This window comes from Jaculus jaculus, chromosome 9, assembly GCF_020740685.1.
Source record: "Jaculus jaculus isolate mJacJac1 chromosome 9, mJacJac1.mat.Y.cur, whole genome shotgun sequence".
NCBI classification, from domain to species: domain Eukaryota; kingdom Metazoa; phylum Chordata; class Mammalia; order Rodentia; family Dipodidae; genus Jaculus; species Jaculus jaculus.
The window spans coordinates 96,443,739-96,464,101 of NC_059110.1; the positions used below are offsets into that span (position 1 = coordinate 96,443,739).

Sequence of the window (20,363 nt, forward strand, 5' to 3'; positions counted from 1 at the left end):
AGGGCAGGCTGATGCATCAAAAGGATAAGGACTGAAACAGGAGGTGCAGACTGCTAGCCCAGGCTACACCCAGCCCAGACTGGAGCACCCAGGCCTTCCCTGTCCAGTGTCTCAGTGGGAAGTGCAGGAAAGACCCGCCTGTGCCATCCATCACCACCTCTGCCCTGGTACCCTAAGAGGCTGCTCAGTCCGCTGCACCCAGCTCAGGCCTCCTAGCAACCAGGCCTCAGTTCTAAGTGGAAGCTTTCTAATTCTCTCTGGTGGTAGAAGGCCCCAGGGAGGCCGGGGTGAAAGGTCAGGTGAGCAGCTCTCATCTCTGGTGCCAGGGGAAGCACCTGCAGCCGCCTGCAGCTGCCACCATCTTCCCGCCCCCACCTCCTAGAGTGGGCTCAAATCCCTGCCCCCACTCAGCTGCAGGAGTTTACTAATCCCGAAGGGATGTGGGCTGGGAAACCTGCAACCGAGGTCTGGGGCTACTGGGAGATAATAAAGCTGCAGGGGGCAGGCATGCTCCTGTGGCCTCACCCATCCTTTCCCTTTTGAAGGCTTAAGGACCCCAGGCAATAGACCACTACACACTCAGTATAAAGTAGCTGGGAAGGATGGGCAGGGTTTTGTTTTCCCAGACTTGAGTGGGAAGGCACGCTGCCACCGCAGGGGACACCCGGTCCTTCAGCTGCGTCTTTCCCTCACAGCATAGCTTAATAGAGTCACTCATCATTAAGCTGAGACCTGGACCCAGATCTCACATGTTCATTTTGCTGAAATAAACAAAGACTAACAACGATGTAAAAAAAAAAAAATTGACTTCATTTTTCTCATATTACAACCAGCAGCAGAATCTGGCTTACCTGTGTAGTAATGCCACAGGAACCAGGATCTTTGTGTTAGCTCTGACATCCCTCAGCACACTGGCTTTCATTCTCCTCACCTTAAGGTCTCTAAAGGGTGAAAACTCCGAGGACCTCCCTGACAAGGGAAGGGAAGGGAAGAGAAGGGGGGGAAAGGAAGGAAGAGAAGGGAAGGGGAAAGGAGAAAGGGAAGGGAAGGGAAAGGAAGGCTGCCTTCTTCTGTATGAAGAGCAAAGTATTTGCTACAAGCTCTCTCCCTCCAGTCTTCTGCTTAGGTCTCAGTAGCCAGCCTGGGTCATGTGATGACCACTTGCCACAAAGAAGACTAGAGGATCAGAGAACAAGGTTTCCTAGGCCTGGCTCAGAGCCATGCTTCTCCACCAGGTCTGTACACACTTTCTGACTTGGTTGGTCTGAAGTGGAGTTGGCATTGACATTTGTTAAATGCTTCCTAAATACAGTTTTGTAAGGGTTTTTTTTTGGGGGGGGGGTTGTTCAAGGTAGGGTCTTGCTATCAGCTAGGCTAACCTGGAATTCACTATGTAGTCTCAGAGTGGCCTCAAACTTACTTCGATCCATCTACCTCTGCCTCCCAAGTGCTGGGGTTAAAGGCATATGCCATCATGCCTGACTTGTAGGCCTTTTTGTTTGTTTGTTTGTTTGTAATCAATAGTTGGGTGTGGTGGTGTGTGCCTATAATCCCAGCGCTTGGGAAGGGGAGGCAGGAGGATCAGGACTTCAAGGCCAGCCTCGGCTACATGAAACCTGGTCTCAATATACCAAAAAAATGAAAAGAAGAATGTAACTGCTTCTCACTATACTGCGGTGCCACCTCAAATAGTCTGCCGAGTCCACTCTAGGTTCTGGGCAAGCCACCTTCCCGTGCTGAATGGGCCTCTGGTAGTGTCTATTTAGATAGTTAAGTAGTGAGCTTACAGGTTATCTGACAGTGAATTTGCAGATACCGGTTGGCCAAAGTATCAACAGCCAATCAGCTGTCCTTTCTGTATTTATGTGTCTGGCACATAGTAAGTATTTGAAAAGTATTTCTTCAGATGAGTAAATGCACAAAATGGAGAGGAAAATAGAGATATAACAGTGGCATCACGGGGCTGAGAAGATGGCTCAGTGGTTAAAGGTGCTTGCTTGCAAAGCTGCCAGCCCAGTGTTTAATTCCTCATCTGTCCAAGAAAAGCTGGAGGGAGGTTCATTTGTAGCAGCAAGAGATTCTCATGCACCCCCATACATATGCACATAAATAAATAAAATTCTTTTAAAAATACAGCATCAAACAAGAGAGAAGCTATTAAAGCACTTGGCAAAACACTTTTATCAAATCCTGTAAGCAGATGACAATCAGAGTTTGCATGAGAATCTACTTTCAAAATTCGGGATCAGGAGGTTTGCTCCTCCATCCTTCATGGAAGACTTGCCACTTCCACGTTTCTGAAGGAGAGAAACACCATTTGCCCTGCTGCTAGTCAGTAAGCCAAATTTACTCTCAGTTATGGTCTCCAGCACTCAGCGACAGCATGCATGCTTTTTCCTTGCCCCTAATTTGTCTTCCTATTTGTGTGTCTTTTTATTAGCTTATTTTGGTTATAAAACACCTCAAGCCAGGCGTGGTGGCTCATGCCTTTAATCCCAGCACTCTGGAGGCAGAGGTAGGAGGATCACCTTGAGTTCAAGGCCACCCTGAGACTACATAGTGAATTCCAAGTCAGCCTGGGCTAGAGTGAGACCCTATCTCAAAACAACAACAACAAAAAAAAAAAAAAACTTCTGGAGGAGGAGGAGAATAAAATTTAAAAGTACTCGGGACACTTTACTAACTACATATCGCCTGCCAGACATTTACATTTACTGATTTAGCCAGTCCTTAAATAGCTAATAGGCTGTGATTGTCCCCATTGGATGTGGGTGTTCAGGACTTGCCTAAAGTCACACAGTGCTAATTGGTGATCTAGGATTCCCAGTTTCAAGTTCAAAGTCAGTCTAACACGAAAACTGAGGACTTTCCCCTAAACCAGTGATATTTGTTTAACTGAAGTGGGTGTTCACTTTGAACTGATGAAAGAGGTTTGGAGAAAAAGGTATTTTCCTTTTCTCTACATGTATCAGGGGTTTACTATACTTCATCCATTATAAGATATTCTGTGTGCCACTAAGAAGGAAAAACCTGCTAGTTAAACTATAACACCCCACTGACTATAAGGTACATCCTGATCAGAGTGTCACAATTTGAAAAAAAATGTGTGTCTTGGCATTATTCCATTCTTGTGGTGGGAGATGCATGTATGTCACCTCTCTCTCACACTCACTTTCTGGCCAGTTTGCCACTTCATTTTCACTGCCAAAACCTTGCCTGTCCCTCCCATATCTCATTTCTCCACATCATCATGAGCCAGTTGATATTGATTTAGACCATCTCCCATGAGTCCACAGAAAGACTTCACTTATAGGAAGAATGCAGTCCATTTTTTTTTTAAAGTTACACTACATAGTCTCATTATGAGCTTCCTCCAATGACTGTCAACAAATTCTTTCCAGAGGCTGGCCTTACTCTAGTCTTCCCACAGTACCTGGTGATTCACTGCCCTCCCTGTTCACCATTCCACACAGTAGTTGGTTGCTCAGTATTTGGTTGGTCCACTATTTGGGAGGGATTTCCCTACAGGCTGCTGGAAAAGGCTTGGGATTGGGCTTGGGAGCAGAAGCTGAGGCCTGTCATCCAGTTTTCCCTAGCACAGGAAACAGGGTTCCTCAGGAATCTTCTGGAACTTAAGGACTTTCTCTTTTTCCTCTTCTGGAGGAGGCAGGATGAGGGAGGACCAAGTTTCCCCACGTCTTAGATCCTTCTCTCTCTCTCCTCCTCCTTTTGGGACTCCATGGGAGGAGTGTTGAAGCCAAGATGGGGTTGAAGGATCTGGTGTGCTGGGGTCCTGAGCACTGGGCGATTGCTGAGCTGGACCACCATGTGTTGCTTTGCGTTAGGGGGTGAGGGAGCATTGGTTCTGGTTTTCCTTGTTCCAGCATTAGAATCCCCTCCACTCCCTCCCAGGAAGGACTTTCTTGTGGTTCTGAGGACAAAATATGGGAAGGAGCTATGGCTGACTGGGGAGGCTGGGGGCCCGCCTGTGGAGGGAGGCATGCTGCCGAGGTTGAGAACCAAAAGCTAATGTGGACATCTTCATTGACAGGATTCTGAGGCCTGTGAGGATAGACAAGCCGGTCCCATGCTTGCCCCACGATTTTGGGGATTAGGAGCCGAGGGTGACATGGGTTTATGGGGGGGGGAGTTCAAGACAAATGTAGAGAAATGGAAGCAAGTGAATTCCAAGGGAGGCAAAAATGGATAGGGAGATCTAGACGGCTAAGCAGTCCTCGCTTTCCTTTCCGAGGGGAGCCATGATCTAAGTAGGACCCTCTCGGCTTCGTAGGCTGCAGCAGAGGCTGGGCTGGATCTCAGGGACCTCCTGGAAGAAGCCTCAGTTTATGCCTCCCCCTAAAGGGTCCAGCCAAGCCTGGGAGCTTCAGGCTGGCCTGGAGCTCTGACAGGGCCAGGCCGGTTCAACACTTCCCCGTCGCCACCGCGCCCGGCCCGGTTGCCTCCTCCCTGCCCTAAGCCGGTGACCCCTGCGCGCCTGCCCGCTGCCCCTGAGACGAGGGCAGGGGAGCCGAGTGACAGTGCCCAGTGCCCGGGTCCTGCAGGTGTGAGGACTGGGGTGCACCGGGGCGTGGGGTCCTAAATCCACTGCGGGCACAGCGGGTCAGAGTGTGGGCCATCCAGGTGGGCTTCTGCGGAGTCGGCTGCCTGGAAGCGGACCCTGGCCGAGGCCGGGCCCAGCTGGCGGGCTCCGAGCCGGTGGGTGAGCGGTCGGGGTCCTGCAGCCTCGGGTGGGAACCGTGCCCCGGACCCGCCACCCCGTCCCCTGGGCAGGCTCTCTCCTCTAAGCCACACAGGGCTCCAGTCCCTACCTGGGCCGCGGGACCCCGAGGGCCGCAGGGAGGTCACCAGGCTGCCCCCGGAGAAGAGCCGGCGGCCTGATCGAAGCCTGGGATCTGGGGGGGGGGCATCGCGGAGCCCCAGGACTTTAGGACCCCCCTCTCCAGGGGGCGGCGGGTGCAGGCTGATTGACAGCGGCGACGTCAGCGCGAGGTGGGGGGGGTGAGGCCCTGGAGGGAGGGAGGGAGGAGGAGAGAGCTGAAACCCCAAAGTGCAGCCTCGGAAGATCAAGGGCCGACTCCACTGCCGGGATGTGTGGGGCCCTGGGGGCGCGGCGGGCAGCGGGACCCTGACCCCGAGGCGGAGGCCGAGTCCCCGCTGTCCCGCACCTCTCGGACCCGAGCCTGCCGTGGACCTCAGGAGTCTCCGCATGCTGCAGCGCAGTTAGGGGTGAGTGTCCGCTCCAGCGGGGTGCTGGTGAGCAGGGGTTAGCAGGGTCGCGAAGGATGACTTACGAAGGGATGGTTAACCGGACCACGGTGACGACCTCCGGGTAATCAAGGCTGCAGGAAGGTCGGCTGGGTGTCTCGGCACTCTCTGGTCCCTGCGCCTGGGCGGGTCACCCAGGGCCTGGCACGCGAGCCTTCCTCTCCGAGTGACGGGCCTCACTGGGTTTAGGGACCCAAGAGCTTCGTCGCCAAAGAGTCAGACCAAAAGGACTAGGTTAAGCCGAGACAGGAGCGGTGGCCTTGTGTTTGCAGAATTAAGAAAGGCAAAAGAGGAGGCCCCGGTCCTGGCCGCACAAATCGATGCAGAAATGTGAGTGATCAAAAAAAAAAGAGACCTCGAGTCTTTGATGCAACAGATTTGTCAAAATTAAACCAGGGAACACCATATATTAGAACTAATGAGATGATCTAAACCATCAGAGAGTAGCCCATTATCAAATGAACCGGGAATCTGGAGTAATTGATCCAATCCTTGCACTTTTAAGGGATAAAATCGTCTCTTTGGAGTCAAATGAAAATAGCAATCGCGGTTTGAAACGGGATTAAAGACAGAGTAGCTCCAAATGTAGGATCAATTTAAAAAATATCCCATTAAAGTCAATATCAGTAGTATAAAGATTCTAATGGGACAAACTACTAAGGCATAAGCAACTGTAGAAAAGAAACCGGGCAAAGGGTGAGCAATGAAAAATGCTTGTAAGTATTGATGGGAGACTCTCATAGTGTATTGTTGATACTGTAGCGAAGACTAAATGCTAACCAAGAATCTTAGAAGGAATACAAAAATAAAGATAGTCGTGAGGATAATATGGAGTAATGTGACGATTTACGACCAGGGTATTAATAGTCACAACAGCATTATAAATAATGGCCGAGTGATACAAGTATTGAACTAACGTGATGAAAAATGATCAGCGTATTACGGGCCACAGCGATATTGCAAATGATGACAATGTAATAAGAAATAACGAGTGATGAAAAACAACTAGCGAATTAAGGTCCGCAACATCACAAATAACAAGATACTGTCATGATGCGATGAATATAACACCTGGAGTATTATGAACAGTCCCAACAAAAGCTATGGTGAGATAACTAAAAAAACAATACTATGAGGTTGTGAAAAAAAAAAAAGGAACATGAAGATTGTGAACAAGACTCTCTCAAGTCATGTTGAAGCCGAAAGGGGAACATTTAAGGGACACCGCATGAAAGTACACTATCATTGACCCATCAGCGCGACCTACTAGGGGAATACCGTATTTAATGACCTGGAGAGTGGCACCCAACGCTTCGAATGTGCCAGCCCCCACCCCAATCCTGAAGCAGTGACAGGAAAGCAAGGATGTATTTCAAAATGATAAATTAACGAAGCAAACTTGTGCTGTAACGGCAATGTTAAAAGTCCTAGTAATTCCCATGGTAAAGGTGAACATTCTTAATATTGCTGAACTGACTGAATTCGACTTCAATAATAGGGATAAATAAAGTATTAAAGCAGTACAAAATGTTTTCTTTAAAAAATAAAAAATCTCTCTTCCCCCCCCCCCCCCGTGCCAGAAAAAATATCACTCGCGAAAAAGACAAACGGCAACTCCTTGGTAAAAAACAAGGGGCAGAGGGTGCGGGAGGGCGCGCGGCGCGGCCTGGGGAAGGGTCGGGGGACCCTCGGTGTCAGCATTGTGGCGCGCTGGGGCTCGGGGAGCCGGGGTCGGCGGGACAGGGAATAAAAGGGGAATTGAGGGGGGCCTCCAGAGCTGTGGTGCGGTCAGATCGTGACCAAGAAAAGGAAGGGAAGGAGAGCGCCGCGCAACCCCCGTCGCCAGGCCCCGCGGTCCGAGGAGGGGCGGTGGGGCTGGTACCACACTCCCCGGGACCCGGGACCGAGAGTGCGGGGCGCGGGCTCGGCCCCTCCTCCTGCCCCGCGAGCCGCCGCACCTGGGCCGGGGCTCCCACTCGCTAGGCGGGCTCCCATCCTGGTTGGCGTCCAGATTAAAGAGTGGAAACCGGTGTGTTAACTGGTCGCTCAGGACTCTGATCCTGCAGCTTCCCTCTGTTTGGGGCTTTTGAAACTCGAACCAGCGCCGTGTAGCCCAAGGCGGCTGCTGGACCAGGCCGTGTTCCTGCGAGTCTTGTGGTTTTCAGGCCGGCTGTGGCGGAGACTCTCGTCAGCCTTATCTTTATGGACTTTTCCCAGCCCCGGTTGGCCTCGGCCCCCTTTTATCTCCTCCGTTGCACTTGGCTTGTTTACTTTGGAGGTCCTGGGAGCCGAAGTCTAAGCCCTGGATACCGAGACTGGGGAGCAGGATGGGTGGAGGGCCAGAGCCTAGGGATGGCCCCGGAGATCCAGAGTAGCGAGCCCAAGGAAGGTGGGAGGAGAAGGGGGAGAGATTTCACCCTGCTGCGGCAGAAAGGTAGGCAGACTCATAGAAAAGCCTCTAGAACTTGGCCAGATCCAGAGGCAGGAAAAGCTAGGGTAGTGAGAAGGGAGGCACGGATAGAGTGCAAGGGTACACCCCCCACCCAAGGATGCAGGGCAGGCTGGTCCTTGTCAGTGGGGACCACAGAAACGGGCAGGTTGATGAATAGGTCCAGACACTTGGGGACGTAGACCTGAACCTAACTACTGGCCTGGTCCTTAGCTTAGGCAGGGTTCTTCGGGCTAGGTGGGCCAATGCAGAACTCACTGGAACTAAAGTGGGAGCCCTTTACTTATCCACTGTGAGGCTGTAGGGACTGGCTGGGGGTGGGGGGAACAGGCAGAGTTCAGAGCCAGATCTGAGCGCCACAGGAGAGTGAGTTTCTTGTCTGAGGATGCTGTGAGGGTACCTTGTCCTGAGTGAGGATGTTTGTGCCCCAGTGAAGCGAAGCAGTGAATGAAAGCCTTTGGTTCAGGAAGTGCGTGCTTGAGTACAGCCCGATTGAGGAGGTGGGTGAGGCAGATGCTGAGCCACAGCCCCAGGGCCACCCAGGTCCTGGTGCTCTCTGCAGGTGTGCAGCTTGCCCTCCTTTCCTGCCAGTCCTGGAGGTGTCTGTGTGCCCTGAGCCAAAAGTGAGGCTCTAACCCCCAGTTACTCCGGAATGGACCCGAAGACCCAGGCCTGGAGCAGGAGGGAGGGACAGGAGGTGCAACTGGGGGTATGCCGAGAAGGCGGTCCTTCCCCCAGACCTACTCATCACACAGCCCCACACCCAGGGGCAGTCAAACGTTAAACTACGCGCAGACCCTCCCAGGTCCAGAACCTGGAGGGAGGAGGAGAGGGTCTTGCCCTCCCACAGGTTCCCTCCCCCACAGCTTAGAAGGGGGCGGGGTCCACGTGTGCCAAAGCGGCCTTGGAGCCCTGCACCCAGCCAGGGCTCTGCTCCACAGGGCCACAGGGCCTCTGCTCAGCGTGGATCTGGGCGAGTGACTGTGCTGTGCCCGCAGGAGATGCTGCAGGAGAAGGGCCTGTCGGAGAGCGAGGAGGCCTTTCGGGCCTCAGGCCCAGCGCTCAGCGAAGCCTCTGCAGCCAACGCTGCCAGCGCCTCCGAGCCCGCTCTGGCCACCCCAGGCCTCAGTGGAGCTGCACTGGGCAGTCCCCCTGGTCCAGGCGGCCCGGACGTCGCTGCAGCTGAACAGGTAAGGCTGTTGGGTGGACGCTGGGCATCAACTTGTCCTCCTGTGCCAGTTTTTCCTAGTGATGGCCAGCAGGACTCAGTTCTAGGGGTCAGAGACTATCTTATCAGGTCCATTCGTTCTCAGGTGGCCACTCCATTAGAGGAGTCTCTTTCAGAGCCCATTTCTAGTTGGAATCCAGAGGGGCGAACTCTGGCAGATTGGGAAGAGAGATCCTGGGGATAGAGTGAGGCCAAGTACCATAGTCTAGCTCTGGGGACAGGACTAAAGCCAGGGAGCAGGTGAGACGCTATTGTGAGGGTCACCAAGAAGACTTTGGGTGCTTTGCTGACCACCACCAACCCGGTGGGAACTTACGCACAGCCTGCGGGTGTGCGCCTGCCTCAGTGTCCCCGCATCTGCCTGCAAGCTGTGGCTCAGGCAAGCCGCGTGAAGTGTTTATGTTTGTGTTGAGTGTGTCTACTCTGGCAAGGTCAAAGAGTGTTCTTTGTGGAGGGGGGGGCGCATCAGTAGGTGCATCCTAGAAGGAAGAAGTTTGAGCCACTGATTGATTTATTTTAACTCAGCCATGGTTCAGAATAATTTTGTGAAACGAAATCTCCAGGCATGGGCTCCTAGACTGGTGTATTCTGCACACTTCGTTGGGCGTGAGCTCAGCTTGAGCGGCGGGCCAGGCAGACAGCTCCCTCCTTTCCCATTCCCAGACCATCGAGAACATCAAGGTCGGGCTGCATGAGAAAGAGCTCTGGAAGAAGTTTCACGAGGCGGGCACCGAGATGATCATCACCAAGGCGGGCAGGTCAGAGAGGGGAGATTGGCTTGGGGGGCTGGGAGCAATGAGGGTCACCACAGGCTGGAAGATCCCTTCTGTGTTCCCCGGCCAGTGGAAGCCACTTCGGTCAGGCCAGGCCGGGCCAGGCTGATGCTTGAAATGGGCCATGGAGGCCCTCAAGGGTTCTTTCCTTGCTTGTGAGGACCAGTGGGAAGGCTAGAAAGGAAAGACTGCCCCGTGTGATGATGACAAGGGTGGCCACACCTGAAGGCCCCCTGCCGGACTGCTTTGTCCTCCTTTTGGGGACCCGGCTTCTCCAGGTTGGTCAGACTAGGGACCCACAAGTGTCTCTCAGAAGATGGTAGAGGGAAATGCGACTGTATCTTTAAATTTCCCTAACTTTTCTGGAGGAGTCTTCTGTCCAGGGGACAGCGCTTTCCTGCATCAAAGGGCAGGCTCCTGCGGTTCTCCTCCGGTCTGTTAGACACCCTCACTCTGCGCTCTTTCGCTCTTTCTCTCTTTCTCTCTTTCTCTCGGTGGCTGCCAGAGAAGGGTGATTTATAAAGTGGAAACATCTTTAAAATGTGCTGGTGTCTGTGGGGGAGAGGAGGGAGGAGAGGGTGAGAGGAAGAAAACACAGACTGTAGACAGGGCGCATGGAAACGTTTGTTGGGGTGAGGTGCCTGGGGTGGAGCAGGAATGGCTCAGCAGAAACATTGTCAGGTGAAGGGAGATGCTGTAAATACCAGAGACTTCAGGATCAGGTACACTGTCCCAGCCACTCTGTCCCTCCCCATCCCCACACTGTGGTTTCTGCAGATAGGTTAGGTGAGAGAACATTCCTTTGCCTGGCTGTGGCCTCATAATGGTGTTTCGGAGTAATACACTGGTAAGCCACCAAGGGTCAAGGATGTGGCCTCAGACCATAGAGTGGGAGGAGTGTTCCACTTTCAACTCAGCTATTTCTGACCATGCAGCCCTACAACCCTCATAGAGACCTCTGCCCACTCCACTTGTTAAAGGAAAGGTCCTGAAGCCGGGTGTGGTGGCACATGCCTTTAATCCCAGCACTGAGGCAGAAGTAGGAGGATTGCCATAAGTTCAAGGCCACCCTGAGATGACAGAGTTAATTCCAGGTCAGCCTGGACCAGAGTGAGACCCTACCTCGAAAAACCAAAAAAAAAAAAAAAAAGGAAAAGTCCTGGTTCAAACAATTGTCCATAAAGCACTTAGCAGAGTGTCCTTTAAAAGGAAGAAAAAAAATTAACACCTTAGTGCTGTGGGTACTGTTATATAGTATAGAAGTACTCTGGCCTTTCCTGACTGCTCTCAGGTAGGCCTCAGAAGGTATATTTTGTTGATGGCCCAAACACTTTGCCAGTGTCTCAGCCAGAAAAATGCCATGACCAACCAGGGCCTCTGTTAGAGTGGAAAGAGGAGGAGAAGGAAGGTTGGTTTCAGGAAGGTTAATTTGCTTCATTTGGGACAGAGGCTAGGGGGGTACACTAGGGAGCTTGGTGGAGAGTGATATGTGGACAGTCATGGAGGACAGAGAGAAGGACTGGTGTTACAAGCCCTGCCTCTTCCTAGCTGGGTGCACTTGGGGGAGTCACTAACATCTTGTAGTGCCATGGCGCCAGCATCAAATTAATGACAAAACACAGTACAGATACCTGTTGTCCTTCCTGTACTGGTACCTGTGAGACTCAAAACCAGGATAGTCACATAGATGGCATTGGGTAAACTATCAGATGGATTACAGGTGTGGAGGGAGATCAGTTTATTATACCTGCCGGATTGGGAGGAAAGAAAGAGGAAAAAGAAAGAACATCCAGAATTTCCATATTTAGGCAGCAGAAAAGTTTGTCTTTTGAAAAGAAATGGCTAGCATATTCTCTGGACATGCCTACTTCCTACATGGGTCCTCACACCCACACTGCGGAGGCTACAGTTTCAGGTAGATGGTTGATCCTGATCCAGGTAGAATCCTAGAGTTGGGCCTCGGTAAATGATGTTAATTTAACCATGGTTGTGAGGATGCTGGCTAATGATCGTAGCCTTTCATTTTTCTGGTGGAAAGTTATCCTGGTACCAGGTCCAGTCCTTTGAAATATCTCTAGCTTCATCCACCGTCTTCACTTCACAGTTCTGACAGACCCATTTCTTATACAAAGCTGCCTGTTGTCCTTTCTGGAAAGGACTGTGGGTGTGTGTGTGTGGGGGGGGGTGTGGATCCACCCCAGGACCTGCCACTTGCAAAACTGAGCCTATCCTTCCAGACCCCGCCCAGACCCATACTGTCTTTAGAGACCACCTTCATTGTTTTGCTTACTGTGCCAGGATGGCCTCTAGGTGTAGTTTGCTTTGTGTGGGTTTATGGCTCTTCAACTCGCTCCCGTCAGTGCTTCTCCCTGCTCCCCTGAACTCCGTGTTTCTATCCGAACCCTTAGATGGCCTGGTTCTCTCCCCCCATCCTTAGATCATAGATTCCTAGACACAAGAGCTGGAAGAGAAGGGACAAGAACATAAGCCAAACCCCAGAGAAGGGAAGTCAGGCAATCACCAGGGCTAGGCAAGGCAAGCAGCCACCACCCCCAGAGCAAGGCTCTAACTTCGAGAAATACCACTGATGGCTTACAGAGCCCTGTTCAGCATGGGGTTGTTGGGTCCTAGAGACTCTGGCTGGTTAGGGACATGATAACTGCTATCTGGCTAGAGGGAGGAGAAGGAGGAACTAGGAGAAGAGGAGCCAGAATCTTCTCAAGCTGCTCTGAGTTCATCGATCATAAGCCTCCTACCTTAGACCTTGGAAATCTGAAGGCCAAAGGAGAGACGAGTCTGTCTCTTTGAATTGTCACTTTCATGTGGTGAATAAAATGCCAACCACGGGGGTGACACACCAATTTCTGAAGGCTCATGAACCCCTGATGTCAAGTGTCAGATGAGGGCCAAACGTTCCCTAGCCAGTCCCAGGGTTCCTAGGGGTGGGGGAGGGCTGTGCCCAGAGGACTCTGCAAAGAGCAGAATTCTCCCTTGGCCTGCCAAGAGATTCCTGCCAAGCTTGATACGAGTGAGAAACTGCATTTTCTTCCAAGCACAGATAAAAGTGAACTCCACAAAAATTTAAATATAACCCCCCCACCCATGAACATTTCCTAACTGTCTGACTGCCCTTAGTCCTAGGTCATGGTTTTGCCACCAGATAAATCTCCACTGTCAGCCTTCATAGCCTGTTGAGTTCAATGTTGCTTGTGTTAGTGACAGTGAATTTGCGTTTGAAAAATGAACTACCGATGAGAACTCCTGTTGAACCTGTATTGTTTGTTATTCTGAGGCAAGGATTTGGCCCGGCTTAATCCGGGGCTTCAAAGCCAATTGCCCATGCTCTGTATACAGAGCGTCAGAGCCCAGTGGCGTGGATGATAAGAGAAGTAAGGGCTGAAGACACTGGGAAAGTGGGTTGGGGAGAAAGTGCTTTGATCTCTTCTTAAAGTATTTTCTGAAAGCAAAAGTCTATCCAAAGGAAGTGCCTTTAAAAAAAAAAAAAGAATCTGAGAGAAGCAACTGACCTTCCCAAACAGCATCCATTCCACACACCCTCACACTGCCCTCCCCTCAGGGAAAATATTTCTTAAAAAATGCTTTGGGTGCTGTAGAAAGCTCTCCCTCCCTCCCTCTCCTTTCTTCCCTCCCTCCCTCTCTCTCTGTCTCTCTCAGACTCTTGGCGGTGCTCTTAGAAATCTTCTGGCTACAAAAGGTACAGCTTCAATATGGGCAGCTCCTTTTACTCCAGCCTTGGTTGCTGGCCCCTAGACTCCCTCCAAGAAGACCCCTGGACTGTAGGGAAAGAGAGATGGGCGGAGTTTGCCGCAGAGCTTGTCTTTCCCCTGCAGCTCATTTCCTTTCCCTTCCTGAAAACTCAGGGCTCCAAAATATGTATGTGTACATGTGCAGGCGCACACACACACACACACACACACACACACACACATATGTATGTATTTTTATTTTCGACGCAGGGTCTCACTCTAGCCCAGGCTGACCTGGAACTCACTATAGCCTCAGGCTGGCCTCCAACTCACATCCATCTTCCTACCTCAGCCTCTCAAATACTGTGACTAAAAAGGCGTGCATCATCACGTCCTGCTCCAGTACGTAGTTTTTGATGTGGATTTTTTAAATAAGTGGAATATTTCTGAACAGCGCACACACTTGAAGTTTCCAGCCCCTATAGACTGTAAAACAGAAAAAGACTGCAAAGTAGCAAAGAGTGCACACACTTCAAATCTACAACCTTACAGACTTCACAGAAGAGATACCCATCTCGGCCAGCAATGCCTCCCTCCCGGCCATCACTCCTGTTACCCGGTGACTGCTCCCGATTTAAGGCAAGGGACACGTTTCTAGGGCCGCAGTGGGGCTTGGGGGCTTGGGATCCCGCTTGGTAGAGAGAATGGGCGCGGGCAGCATCCCCAGACCCTCTGTCCCCCACCCTGTCCTAGGTCTGGGGAAGGAAGGAGAAGGTGAGCGCCTGGATTTTGACAACCACTAAGACCCGAGAGCAGCACGGCGGTCCCCCGCGCCGGCCCCTCTCTGCAGGGAGTTCGTATTGACAGATTTGTTGCCAAAATCCAAATGCCACCCTCTCCTCCCCCCCCACCCCCCCAGTCCACGTCGGGCCCTGCAGGCCGGCGACACCCACCGGGAAGCGTCCGAGGAAGCTTATCTTAGCAGCTCATTCTAAAACCATTTCCGAGTGCGCAGCAGATAAAGGCTGTAGAGCCCCGCACCCTTTTTCAGAGCCCGTCTCCTGATCAGAGGGGGGACCCGGGCTTTCATCTCCTCCCCGGCGGGCGGCCAGGCCGGCGGCATGTTTATTCCCCCGGCGGAGCCGCTTCCGCGCCCGGGGCCGAGCCGCCGGGGTCCCGGGGTCCGGGGCGAGCGGGCGCGGGGAGCTCGCAGGGATCCCCCGCCGGCCAGCCAGCCAGTGGCAGCCTGCAGGGGTGGTGGTGGTGGTGGGGGAACGCGCAGCCAACGCCCCCTCTCCCGCTCCTCCCTCCGCAGCCCACCGAGGCGTCCTAACCCCCTCCCCAAAGGGTGTTGGTTTTCAGGTACCTTCGATGTCATAAATGAGAAATAACTTCCAGCTCACTTGGTGTGTTTCATGAGCGAGAACCTTTTACTTCGCCAGTAAAGAGCCCAGAGGAAGTCACAGCTCCCCAACTCTAGTCAGGCCTCTGCGGCCCGAGTCCTGCTGACCTTATTATGAGCGCCCCAATAACTGGCCTTTTGGATTTCAGCATGTCACTGCCCCCTCCCCACACACACCCTCAGGGGGTGGGCGACGTGTAGAATTTGCCTCACTTTCCCATGCAGTCTCTCCTTCACCCCGAGTAGGCCGTTCCTCTTTCTGCAGCCACCTGGGTGGGTAGGGGGCTGGTTGTGCTTGGGCCCGACCGTGTGTTCAACCCCCCGCCCCCCAACCTGGGTTCTGCTGGGACCTGGCCTTCTCTTTCTAAGAACGCAGTGGAGCTTACTGAGCCCCGCCCAGTTTAACCTGCAGTGGGGAGGGAGACCACGTGCGGAGGCTGCCTTCCCTGGTTTGGTGTGTAGCTGCCTTAGCTGCCGGGAGGCTACCAGGTGCTCTCCTTCCCCGCACCGGTGTGCCAGCCCTTCCCCAAAAAGGCAGTGGTCAGGAATCTGGTCCCTGGTCAGCACCAGGAGGGGGCCTGATTATTAAGACGGCGGGGAGAGGGACTGCGGGAGGGGGTGTGGAGGGTGGGGATTGAGTCTTGGAAAACTTTGCTCAGGCTCCCCGCAGAGCATTGGAAGAGACTGGGGTCAGCCTGGTCTTCAGGGTGTGCGAGGTTCCGGAGGATGGGAAGGACAGGGCCCCCCTCAGCCCTCCTGTCCACCCCGGGTCGTATAGAACAGTGAAGTGGCAGTCAGCCATTTCTTCCCGGCCCCCTGGGTGGACACACCCTGGCAAGAGGCCATGGCTGCCCTCTGCTGTTGCCCCCTAGAGCGACTGGCTACAGGGGAACCTGGGCCTGGTCAGCTCCAACGTGGCCAGGCCTGCCCCATTTTGTGGCTGTTTCTCTAGCGCTGACAAAATGGTGGTCTGGAGGGGACAGGTTTCTTGGTCATCCCCCCCCCAGGGGAGGGGAGACAGTTGCTGCACGTTCCCCCTCCCTTTAGTTTTAGGGCCACCAAAAGGGAGACAGGGCTAGGAGGGAGGGTGGTGCGGGCTCCAGCATTGTCCCCAGGCTGGGCAGGGGCTTTTGCTCTGGAAAAGGCAGGGTTGGGTTCCTGAACCTTCTCACTTCCCCCATCCTTGAGAGGGGGGGTGGGGTGGGGTGGGTATTTGAAAATGCTTTCAATTGACATCTGAGACAAATTCTTCCACACGGTTTATAAGTCCCTAGACTTGCAGTTAGAACTTCCCAGGCTCTCCAGGCACGCACACATGCACACATGCGCTCTCACGCCACGTGCTCATGCACATGCGCCTGGGCTCGCGTGCCCGCGCACAGCCCCTCTTTTCCATTGCTGTGAGCACACCAGCTTTTGTCTCAGCAGGAGAGGGGGCCATTGGTGGGCTGGGCTGGCTCTGGGGTGGAATCAACCCTTCAGGCCCTCTCTCTGCCTCAGGATCCTGGCTAGGCTTGTAGGCTTATGGAGGCCTTGGTGCTTTCTGGAAGCCCTGCCCTACCCAGGTAAGGTAACCCTCCCCCACCCCCATGACAAAATGGGGGACTGTGATCTGCTTGAGGTGTCGAGAGCAGCTTCTTATGAGGGTCCTTGGACTGACTTGGCTTAGCGAGACAGATGTCCTGGAGTGCACTCATAGGAATTACTGCTGGGGGTGGATGGGGCAGACCTACCCTATGGCTTGGATCCTGCTTCTCTTCTGGGGGAGCCTGTGGCTTTTTTTGTTTTCTTGTCTTTTCCATGCAGAGTCTTGCTATGGAGCTCATGCGTGCCTCTAACTTGTTATCCTCCTGCCTCAGCCTCCCTGAGAACTGAGATGACAGTGAAACACCACCCAGTCCCATGTAAATAAGTAACTTAAAAAAGTTGAGTATGGTGCATGCCAACCCATCTGCAGCCGAGCTACCTCCCCACTCACTCCCTGTTCCTTTGAAATCAGCAGAGAAGGGGCAGGAGGCATCTGAGGAGCAATGTCTGCCCCACCTGGGGTTAAGTCCAGTGTTAGGGACCCGGTGACAGGGAGAGGGAGCTGTGTCCTTGCAGGTGTGTATAATTGGCTGAGGGACCTGGGGAAGCCCTTCTCTAGAATGTTCCCTGAGCCTTAGGGTTGTGGACATTCTCAGTGTAGATTGCAGGAATTAGAAAACTCTTGGGTTTTGGTAAATCCATGTATTGTTTTGTAGTTGTAGGTCATACCACTGACGTGCAGAGAGAGGGTAGAGCTGAGCAGGGGCTGATGGCAGTAGCAGCAGTATTATCCTCCTTTGAGAGGTAGGGAAACCGAGGCACAGAGCGACGCAGGTTGCTTGCCGTGGATCGCCACAGGCTGGTTTCAGAACCCATGTTCTTATCCATGGGGCTCCTGCACTTGTTTTGGGGATTCCCGGTTTGCGTGCTGGGGGTGGGGTGAGATGAGGCGCTCAGAGTGAGAAAGACCCCTGCTGTGCTGGGGAAGAACCCGGCAGAATTTTCTGCCGGCAGGCAGGCTGCCTCCTGTTTCCCTGTGGGTCGGTTTAAGGCTGGAGGGTTTCCACTAGAGACAAGAGACATCTCACGGTTTATGGAATTAGCTGATCAGGGCTTCCAGATCATCTGCTCTGGCGCCTTGTAACGGTGCTCTCGACTTTTAGCTGTGACCAAGGATAGAGGAGACTCAGGCAGGTGGACGGGAGTTAAAACACTCTTGGGATCCTGACAAGGGTCTGGATGCTTCAGTGGTTCATAGCCACCAAGTCCCAATCTTGGGGAATTTCTGGAACAGGAAATTTTGGGACAAGGTATAAATTGTCTTCCTAGACAAAGATGAATAACCTGAGGGGGTTCAGAGAGAGTAATGTGGGTCCTCCTGCCCCACGCAGTCACGACAGAGGGAGAAGCTGTGCCAGCCACAGCTGCTCACTTGAGGGCCGGGACTTCTCGCTCCCCTCGCTGACTGAGTTCTTTTTCCTGGTGCTCTGTCTACACTCCACCCCAACCTTTGGCTCCCCCAGGAGGATGTTCCCCAGCTACAAGGTAAAAGTCACAGGCATGAACCCTAAGACCAAGTACATCCTGCTGATTGACATCGTCCCTGCGGATGACCATCGCTACAAGTTCTGCGACAACAAATGGTAAGGAGCCCGGGGCCTGCCTTCTCACAGCTGCCCTTTCCACTCAAGCACTTGGGGTACCACCCTCCCCAGCCACTCTAAGTTACTGCTCAGATCCACAGCCTCAGTCAGTGCACTCTGGGCACCTGGGACTGAAGAGGGCCGGCCACTGCATGCACACCTGCTGCAGGTGGGGCTGGGGCCCAAAGCAGCTGCTAAGTTTGGGCTTTCTTTGCTGGACCTCAGGGGGCCAAACTTCCCTCAAGGCCAAGGCCACGGGCAGTCAGGTGCTGTGGGAGAACTCCTAACACCTGCAGGATTCAGGGCCTGCTGGTGCCTCACTGCAGGAGGACTGGGCCATTTTTCTTGGGGAACTTTAATAGTTTGGGGTCATGACCTGGGTTGAGGTTGTCCTGTTTCTCCTCACACTCTCTGCCTGGCTGCAGTGTGTGCCCTTGTCACTCAGGGGGCGGCTGGCACCTGGGCTAGGGTGGAAGGACCCTGTTGGCAAGGTTGAGAGGCCAAACCCACCTGGGCTCCTTCTCATGCTCACGAGGGCAGCTCCTCAGTGCCCCAGAGCTCAGAGCAGCACCCACTTGGTGGGAACCATGGGCTCAATGGAAGGGATAATAGAAGCAGCAGAGATGGGGAACTGTTGGCCAGATCCTGGCCCTCAGAGCCATGTTTCTATTTCTTCTTTATCGGAACTAGATTAGAACCCAGAGCAGGCTCTGGCTTAAGAAGCCAGCCTCCAGTTAACTTTTTACGAAGCAGTTTAAAAGCTGTCTAGGTCCTTTGGTGAAGCTCCCTCCAGCTAACGCATTACAGCATTTTAAAATGATAAAATGATAAGTGAAAATGTAGCTCAGTGCTAGAGCACTGACAAAAATAAACAAAAGCTATAAATATAACACACACACAGAGAAAGAGAGAGAGAGCCCAAATCTCCCTGTAATATCTTTGTGATTTGCCTCAGTCTTTCAGGAAAAAAAAAAGCTCACACATGCATCATCTCCCTCTTCCTACTGCAGTGGAGTGAAAGGCTGGGAAGCCGGCTGGCTTCCTCTTCGGCTCCTGCTCCCTCCCCCCACACGCCCTCGCTTTCTCCCCCCTACGTCCTACATTGGCACAGTGATGGGAGTGGCAGCTACCTGTTCCTCTGGGTGTTGGGTTTGCTGCCAGAGGGGACAGGGGAGGTGGGCTCCAGCAGACCCCAGCGAGTGTGCTCAACTGCTGCGGCGGTCTGCTCTGTCCTCAGGATGGTGGCGGGGAAAGCTGAGCCAGCCATGCCAGGAAGGCTCTATGTCCACCCGGATTCTCCTGCCACTGGGGCCCACTGGATGCGGCAGTTGGTCTCTTTCCAGAAGCTGAAGTTGACAAACAATCACCTGGACCCCTTTGGCCATGTAAGAACTGGACAGACCTGGCCTTGAGAGGCCATTCCTGGGGCAGTGGTATGGGAGGGGTGAAAGGGAACAGGACTGGGGAGAATCCACTCTTGGGGTTCAGTCCTGGGCCTACCATTTGTGGGTGGGCCTCTGATCCTGCGGGTGGTTGTACGGACCCCCTCCTCCACATGCTAACTGGTGACTCTGGGCCAGTGTCTCAACCCTCTTGCACCTCATTTTCCTTTTGTGCAGCAAAGATATGACCATAAGTGATGTTCGTGGTAGTGAGGTGTAAATGAGAATAATAGTTGGGAAGCACCTTGGACCTTGGATGGAGGAGACTCTAAATGAACAGCAACCATGGAAACGTGATGACGATGATGGCAGTGGTGGTCATAATGCCAATGATTTGCATGACTTGACCTGTTACTATGACCACACACCCGGCAAGGAGCGGTTTAAGGAAGGAGAGGGTTTATTTAAGCTTATAATTTACAGGCTGACTTTCTGTTAAGGCAGGGGTGGGAAGGCCATGATGGCAGGAGTGAGAGTCTGCTGGTCACATTGTACCTAGAGTCATGAAACTGATGGAACAGGAAGTGGGGCCAGGCTGAAAACCTCCAGGCCTGCCTCCAGTGACCCATTTCCTCCAGCAAGGCTCCACCTCCCCAAGGTTCCAAAACCTTCTCAAACAGCTCCGGCAGCTGGGGACCAAGTGTTCAAACACATGAGGCCGTGGGGGGGGGCATTTCACATTCAAACCACAACAGGGATGATGGCGGTGATGGTGATGCCATGGTGGCGATGACATGGTGATGATGCTGATGATGGTAGGAATGATGGGCCAAATCTCCCCGCTTCAGTTTTCCAAAACCCGTTCCTGCTGGAGCACTGCACAGACACGGGAACAAGTCCGGAAGTCCCTCTCCACACATTCTGTCCGCCTGGCCTCTGGAAGGGAAGGCCTTTTGCTGGCCCCTT

The 20,363-nt window shown here is 53.1% G+C and overlaps 1 protein-coding gene across 6 annotated transcripts in view; it reads left to right on the plus strand.

Annotated features, from left to right (window-relative positions):
• Window positions 1-5,107: 5,107 nt before the first annotated feature.
• The window catches only part of Tbx4 (T-box transcription factor 4), a 34,979-nt gene continuing 19,723 nt past the window's right edge, over window positions 5,108-20,363 (plus strand). For 4 of the 6 annotated variants that reach the window (XM_045159628.1, XM_045159631.1, XM_045159632.1 and 1 more), the window contains exons 1-5: window positions 5,108-5,247; window positions 8,734-8,925; window positions 9,627-9,721; window positions 17,896-18,015; window positions 19,253-19,400. In XM_045159628.1, coding sequence (XP_045015563.1) covers window positions 8,737-8,925; window positions 9,627-9,721; window positions 17,896-18,015; window positions 19,253-19,400 — 552 coding nt within the window. In that variant the 5' untranslated portion in view covers window positions 5,108-5,247; window positions 8,734-8,736. Of the gene's footprint in view, window positions 5,248-8,220; window positions 8,236-8,733; window positions 8,926-9,626; window positions 9,722-16,381; window positions 16,411-17,895; window positions 18,016-19,252; window positions 19,401-20,363 lie in introns of those variants that run through there. The other 2 variants (XM_045159630.1, XM_045159633.1) reach the window with 2 other exon arrangements.